The following is an 8027-nucleotide window of genomic DNA, read 5'->3' as shown; positions in this document are numbered from 1 at the left end:
TGCAAATATATTAGAGAAAGAAAGTTTCAAATTATGGAAAATGGAAGAGACATTTACAGAGGTATGTTTTTTGACACTACAATTGCATGTTTAGAACTCTAGTTTTTTGTATGATTGGTGCTCAATGGAAGACAGGTAGGGCCACCATCAAATAGTACCAGTGCGAAGCCTGCATCATTGCTTACTGCAGCCAACTTAAAATTTCAACTAAAATGACCTGTAAAGACTTGAATTATTGTCTGGTTCTCTTTGCTTTTGTTACACTTTGTTCTTGTTCATATGCTCATTTAGTATGCAACTGCTTTTATTAAAATGACAGATGTGTTTTCCTTTCTTGATTTGTAACCCCTGGAAAAAGGGAAGCAGCAAAGTGTTATGATATATTTCTAGTCAACAAGAACGGTGAAGTATTTCAAGAGGAGAAATGAAAGGAAGAAGACGAATCCATCTAGACTACTTTGTAGTCTAGTTAAATCAATCTCCTTCCATCCCTTACGCATCAAATATTCTCAACCAATACAGCCTGATTAAAGCATCAAATGGAGAGTCAGTTGCCACAAGCAGCTCGAAGTTAAATGCACTTGCCTCTTTTTGGGATGAGGCATTAGATAACCTTCAGTTTCTTTACAGGCTTCTCTCCTCCTATATTGACTACATTATCCCTGAATATGGCAGCACAAGAAATATAAAAATTATTTGTATTGCATAATCATATGTATTTGAAGCATGCCACATTCAGGAATGTGGATAGCAATTCCATGTAATGACCATAAAATAAAAGAAGTTTATCAATTGGTTTATCGCAACTTATTTCAGAGGTGAGAGAGTATTGCATACTTGCTTCACAACTTAAAAAACAACATGGTTCAGCATATGATATATTTATCAACATATCATCTGCATGATAGGGGGAAAGAGGAACAAATGCAAACATTGTAGTTCTTTAAATGCCTACTCTAGCAGAACCAAAGTCAAATATATATTGCAAACGCTGTTTCCTAACTCCGCAAAACACAAATCAACATCATTTGGAAGAAAACTAGTTTGCTTTCAAATTATCGTAAAGAATTGAGTGAAAATTTCCTAAAAAGCTTTAGGGGAAATTAAGACGGAGGTGTAGAATGGTAATATTAAAACAAGCTGACTACCAATAACAGATTCACATATGTATAATGATGTTAGAGTAATCAGATTGAAATAACTCTTGAAGGATTTGGGAATTCCATGTTGAATTGCAACTGAGTTAAAACATATGTAAAAACTAAAAAGTATAAAGAGAATAATTTCCTGAAACTTAATGCAACGAGGAACAAATAAGGATAAAATTATGAATGATGATCAATTTCCTCATTATGGTTGTGTAGATAATTTGAGCCAGTTAGAAGAGTGTAAGAGGGGCTGGTCGGATATACAACGACTACTGGCTAGTAGAGAAAAAGTGAGAGGCGTGTGAGAGTATCATCACTTTGAAATTATTATGAACAGTTTAAAGTAAAAGGAAAAAAGAAAACTGGGCTGCATATAGGGGGTTTTCTTTAAAACACAGTGAGAAGCAACATAGCACTATAACTATAACAGAGTCTCCTAGCAGAAAAATCAATAATTATGATGTGCCGTCTTCCGCTCCTTCTTGTTAAGGTACTTCTGGCTGTCAGATGGTGTTTAACCAACAGCAGTAGTATATAGTTAAAGAAATTTATCATCATACTTTTATTCAACAAAGAGGAAAGTATCAGTAATAACGGTAACATATCTCCAAGTTAACCCCAACAAAAGAGAATTAGAATCATCTCAGTAAAAGGGAATTGGAGAACAAAAGCACCACAAACACAATAACCTCCACCCATAGTCCAGTTAGATGTGTTCTTGCTTGTATTTTCTTGTGCTACTAGCAGAAGGAGGATGAAAGCTGGTATAAAGAGTATCGAAACATACTTATGTGGTTAAACATTTTATGCAACACCACATGCCTCAACATACAGAAAGCTATTGAAACATACCATGAGGTTTGGTTGGTACCCCATTTGATGTAATAAATATACACAATTGACCCATGTCAACGCAGAAGCTTATAAGCATCACACAAAATTGAAACTTGAAATTTCTTTTATGGAGCCCATGTAAACTAATCATAACTAACATGATATATTAGACTCGAATAACTTTAAAAAGTTACATTTGTGCACACAAAGTGCTATAAAGCAAATAATTATTATATTATAATATCTATAATGAATATGAACAATGGAAAGGAATATGAAACATAAAAAAATGTCATTTTCCAGCAACAGTTAAACTTGTAAAGTTTAAGATTAGAAATAAGAAAAGGAAATTTGATGGTTTATCCGAAACAAACCTAAAAAAGAATGTTAAAGCCTTAACCCTTACGAGTGATATAGTTAACCATCGGTTGAGAGAGTTGTGAAGTGGTGAGTGAGATTCCAATCCCATGAAACTGACATAATAAACGGCAAGACTAAAGATTTTCCCATATTGCACTAACAGTTTCAAATCTAATTTTAGACCTTTCACATGTGAGACTGTGAAACAATCAGAAATTAACAGTTAAAGGAACTATGCTTTTTTTGTTTTGATGAACTAAGTAAGACTGATAATAATCATTATAAACTCCAACCAACACAAATCTTGAATAGGAAAGGGAGCAATCTACCAAAACCAACATAAAATATAAAGGCAACTCAAAATTCCCAGCATGAAATAACGATGAAAACAACACAAAACATTCCATTATAGCAATACCCAATTTAGAAACACCAAAAATGAAGTCAGTAGCATTTATGGTATGAAAGTATGAGTAACAACAAAGTTCAAAATTATACTAACAAGTTGTTGAAAACTGAAACACAACAACGCTCTTACTTTGTGGTTCCAATTCCATGGATGTCGATTTCATGACTCGTTTTGCTCTTCTTCTTCGCGAAAAACTTGTTCTTCGGTTTTCTCTCTCTAATTTTCCAAACGCTGTTTTTTCTGAACAGGAATTTATCAACCTTCCACGCTGGACAACTCGTATCAATCACTGTAACCTCACTTCTAGTGAAACCCTTCAAATCTTCATCACCTTCGTCCCCTTCCTCGCCCCGATCTTCAACCACCACCGCCGCATCGGCGTCTCCGCCGGCGGGAGCATGACTACTAGTGGTTGCCGAAGATGCGAGAAAGATTTTAGGGTTTGTTTGCTTCCGGGGACATTTCTTGGAAATTAGGGTGAGGTTGGTGCCAGGATTGAAGAGTTCGGCGAGGAGAGCGCTTAATGGTGGGTCATGGGTTACGGTTGGACATTTTCGGACCGGGTTATTTGTTGGGTGGATGGGGCGGGTGTGTGGAGAATGAGAATGGGCGGCGATTCTGAGGAGAAAGGAATCGAGGTCAAGGTCATCGTCGGTTGGGATGCCTTTATTGAACCGGAGACGGTCGAGCCAGTTCGAACCGGATTTAGTGGAGCAGATCATGATGAGATGGACGGTGGACGGAGAAAGAAATTGAAAATAGGGAAGTGAATGTGAACGTGAATAGTGGCATGGTAGACTAACTAGACATTGGCAAAGTGGAAAAGGAAGTCGTTGGTGAGTGCCACGTGATTGAGAAGTGAGTGGATAATACTTTGTTTTTGAAATTCAACCTCACCGTACATTTACCGATGGAGAACTTGATTGCACAACAATACACAATACTCCCCACCAACACTGGATGTTCACACCAAACTCCCACATAAATTAAATTCTCCGTCCATAATTAATTACTGGTACTTTAACAAAGTTTTACAAAACTACTTTCCTAAATGTACATGCTTCCGTACTTCGCCTCCATAAAATTGAGCTACTATTAGAAGTTACTTGATGGTTAAAAAACTAGTTATTGTCTCGTTTGTTTTAGATTTTTTTAAATTATTTTTACAACAATTTAATTAAAAATATTATAAATTATTTTATATTTATTTATTATCAATTAAAAAATTAAGATTTAAAAAATTACATATTTATTATTATAAATTTTAATAAAATAAAAATTATTTTCTTAAAATAAGACATGTTTTCAAATATAATCTTTATAAAAAATATTAAAATAGTTTTTCATTTTAATTATTTTTAAAATTTTATTATTTAAAAAATTTTAACAAATAAATAAAATATTTAAAATAATATTTTTAGATAGATTACTTAAATCAACTTTTCATTTAGAACTTTATTTTTAAAATTATTTTTTTAAAATGTTATAACAACATGATAAAATACTATAAAAATCTTAAACAAACAAAATCAATAACTTATAGTTTAAAAGTTAGTTGATTAAAATTAAAGTAAATATAATTTAATTTTTTTATCATATTAGATTTGTTGTGGATCAATTTATGTTTATTTTATAAAAAAAATTGGTTTATATTTAAATAGTTTTACTTAAGAGTTTAATTTAAAACAATGTAAATTTATCCATAAATGTTGAACAAATAAAAGAGATTAAACTCTTAGAACTTAACAAATTAATGTTTGAGTTGTAACTGAAAAAATACATATATTTAATATTTAATATGTTTCGAGTATAAACTATATTAAAAACAGAAGAAAAAAAATTAACGTAAGTTTATTCATTTGAACATAATGTTACTCTTAATTACTTAAGGACAAATTGAAACTTAAAAAAAACAAAACAAAACAAACAAACAAACTTACCATTAGTAATCATCTGAACTTTACTAAAGCGTCGTTTAACGTGGTATTTTTATGGTGTTTGAAATAATAATCATAGACCCTCTGGCACTCATTTAATTTCACGTTATATTTTATAAGTTCATATTTTCATATTAAAAATAACAGTTTAATGCGAGAAATATAATTTAAACAAGTCCAACGTTTAAATTTTATTTTTCACATTTCGATGTTATTTTGACATCAGAATATAAAACTACAAATAATAACCTGAAGTTGGACCCATGGCGAAAACTTTATGACCGCTAATCCAAACACACAATTATTGTTAATGTATGGTAAAAGCAACTTGCTTTAGTTAGGGAAACAGAATTTAAAATGAAATGTGTACATCTTTATATCATCCTCAACCACTGGTCTGTGCTCTCCTAAATATAACTAAGACAAACTTTGTAATTACAACTTGCTATTAATGGATGCAATGAAAATCCGTTGCTAGCTAGTAAGTACATGGTTTAAAACAAATAAACACAGCACGCTGTATACGCAATTGTGGATAATGAAATGCCAAACCAAACTGCAAATTGCATAATATTCATAGTGACATAATTGACAAGCAAATGAATATCTAAAACATGGTCAATAGATTTTGGACCGATGAAAACATTTATGAAACAACCTCTCTAATAAACATTTATATATATTTCAAGGAGTTAGTCTCTACTCTCCGGGACGGAGAAGGGGTGGTCTAGGTGGACTATGACCATCCTCAATTTTTTTAACTAATAATTGTATTGTTTATGTAAAAATATTATTTTGTGGCAACACATTAACTGAAAGTCTTAAGTCATAATTCTACGTGCTCATAATTTGGCACCCTTTAATTTTTTTTTTTTTTTTTTGGTTTATGTACAAATATTATTTTGTGGCAACATTTATTGAAAGTCTTCTGTCATTATTCTCTGTGTTCATAAATTGGCACCCTTGAATAAATTGTTTCCCTTGGTCGGTGCTAGATAAGGAATGCTGGTGTTAACAAAGTTTATCTATTGAAAAGTTATTGATGAGGAATTGACTCATTTTAAAAAAACGTGGCTTTAATTTCATTTTTGATAAAAAGACCTTGCTGATAGTGATAGTAATTTGTAGGTTAAATTGTATCTGTGGTCCCTTAACTTAATTTCAGGTAACGTTTTAATCTTTTATCTTTTTTTTTTCGACTTGGTCCTTTATTTTAATTTTAAGTGACAATTTGATATTTTATGTTTTAAAATTTCAACAATGTTATCCTTTTTTATACAAAAATTCAAAAAAAAAATCAATCGAAACTCATAAAATTAATTATATTCTTCAGTATAATACAAATTTCATCAAATTCATAACGCAAATCTTCAAATAAACTCATATTTTCATACTTTATTTGATATTGTTAGGAATAAAGGACTAAATCGGGAGAAAAAAAAAGATAAAGGACTAAAACGTTATCTAAAATTAAGTTAAGGGACCACATATGTAATTTAACCTAATTTGTATGTACTTTTTTCGATATTAACTAAATTCTGACGTATATTTTGATTTAAGTGATTTTTAAATTTAACTAATTAATCGAAATTTATATGATTATGTCAACGTGTGTAGTTAGGACACATGTTAATGATGTTAAAAACGAAGTTATATTATAAAATTAATATTTGAACTCTCAAGAGTACATGTTAACATTTTTTAGATTTAATTTTATAAACAAATAAAAAATTTAAATGTATTTTTGATTCCTCTATTTTATCTAAAAATAAAGTTTTAATTTTTTTTGTTTTTGTTTTATAGTCTTCTTTTTTAAATCGATTTTTTGACATCCAGTTAGCTAATTGTTTAGATTGTTTGGCCCTTATTCATTTTTATCACGTGTCACTTAAATAATATTTATTAGTTGATAAAATATTTTTTATGCCATTGCATGTCGTTATAGTTGTTATTAATTTTCTATTTATTAAAAAATGAAAAATCAATTTATTTTATTTATATATTAAAATATTTAAAATTGATATTAAATTTAAAAAAATAAAAATTTATTTAATTTATTTAAATCTTTTAAGAATTTTAAATTTTAATTTATAAATAAAATATAATCAAGTTATTTTTAATATTTTAATATATAAATAAAATAAATACAAAAATATATTAAAAATTTAATAATTTAAAATATGAATAATAATAATAACATATAAATTATTTTATTCAAAATGTCTTTAAGTGCTACATAGAATACCACATAAAAAAATGTGAAGGACAAAAAAATCTAAAGCGTTAATAAAAAAAATGATATAAAAATAAAAGAATGAAAAATGTATTTTTCACAAAATAAAGAGATTAAGAATATATATATGGCTGCGGCATCAGATTCCACATAAGCTGCCGCAGATAATGCGGTTAGCATACTGACTTGGTCGATCTATTGAACACAATGATGTGTAACTTGGTGGGTGTCAGGTGTGTATAGTATTTTATTACTATAGTTTATTCCTTTTTCAATAGTAATGTATAAACTTATATCAGTACTCTTTAATCCTTTAGTTTGGTCTAATTATGTGCTTCCATCTAGGAAAGAAACAACGATCAAAGCCGTGTCTATGACTTTTTACTCGGAAGGCCAAACTGCACGTAGTTTAATATTATACATATTTTAGGTAGCACAAGGTACATATCGTGCATTGACTTAATTAACAAATCTATTTAGATTCACTTTTCAAAATAACCCTTCAACTGATTTGTGTAACAAAAATAAATGACATAATCTAATAATAATTAAGTATTTTTTAAATAATATTTTTCATACAAGATGAAAATAAATTTTACATCTCAATATTTTGAAAATTTTATTTTGTTATACATTGTTTTTATATTGACAGAAATTAACATTTTATTATTTAAAAAGTAAATACTTATTTCAGTTGAAAAACTATATAAATTAAATGTTAATTCAATTTGGGTCTTAAATAGTAATTCAAGCAATACGTAGTTGTAATACTTTTAATTATTAAATATTTGCTTCACAAATCACAATCAAATAACAAAAATTAAAGACGACAAAAAATATGTTGATGTTTTTTATTTTCAAAAGTCAGCCATTAAATCCGTCAAATAAAAAAAGTCAGTCACTACATATTATAATCAAATAGTAGGCATGACAAAACAATTGCACTAGTTAATAATTAACAAAATAATAATTACTATTATATTAAACTTTGAAATCAAAAAGTAAATGAGAACATAAAAAATGTGCAAATACAACGTATAAAAAGAAATCGAGTAATACAGATTTTTTTTTTAAATATTAATAATCTACCCTGCTTCGGATTATAT

At 29.0% G+C, this 8027-nt stretch overlaps 1 protein-coding gene across 2 annotated transcripts; it reads right to left on the bottom strand.

Moving 5' to 3' along the window:
* Positions 1-10: 10 nt before the first annotated feature.
* LOC101513070 (uncharacterized) lies at positions 11-3798 on the bottom strand. 2 transcript variants are annotated; one of them, XR_189919.4, is made up of 3 exons: positions 2881-3798; positions 497-662; positions 11-348 (listed from the first exon to the last, which is right to left on the bottom strand). XR_189919.4 is itself a non-coding variant. In XM_004502700.4 (3 exons), the coding sequence occupies exons 1-2, from the start codon at positions 3471-3473 to the stop codon at positions 605-607; spliced, it is 651 nt and encodes a 216-aa protein (XP_004502757.1). In that variant the 5' UTR covers positions 3474-3798; the 3' UTR covers positions 11-348; positions 586-604. The 2 variants fall into 2 exon arrangements, 1 of the variants encoding a protein (XP_004502757.1); XM_004502700.4 differs by having other exon boundaries at positions 586-662.
* Between the last annotated feature and the right edge of the window lie 4229 nt (positions 3799-8027).

Source organism: Cicer arietinum, chromosome 5, assembly GCF_000331145.2.
Source record: "Cicer arietinum cultivar CDC Frontier isolate Library 1 chromosome 5, Cicar.CDCFrontier_v2.0, whole genome shotgun sequence".
In the NCBI taxonomy this organism is placed as follows: domain Eukaryota; kingdom Viridiplantae; phylum Streptophyta; class Magnoliopsida; order Fabales; family Fabaceae; genus Cicer; species Cicer arietinum.
The sequence above is the reverse complement of the archived record's forward strand: the minus strand, read 5'-3'. Positions and strand labels throughout refer to the sequence as shown.

Coding starts and splice junctions, on each gene's coding strand:
- LOC101513070 (XM_004502700.4), bottom strand. CDS start 3,473: ATGATCTGCTCCACTAAATCCGGTTCGAACTGGCTCGACCGTCTCCGG. Junction 663..2,880: donor CATGGAATTGGAACCACAAA/GTAAGAGCGTTG, acceptor TGCCATATTCAG/GGATAATGTAGTCAATATAG.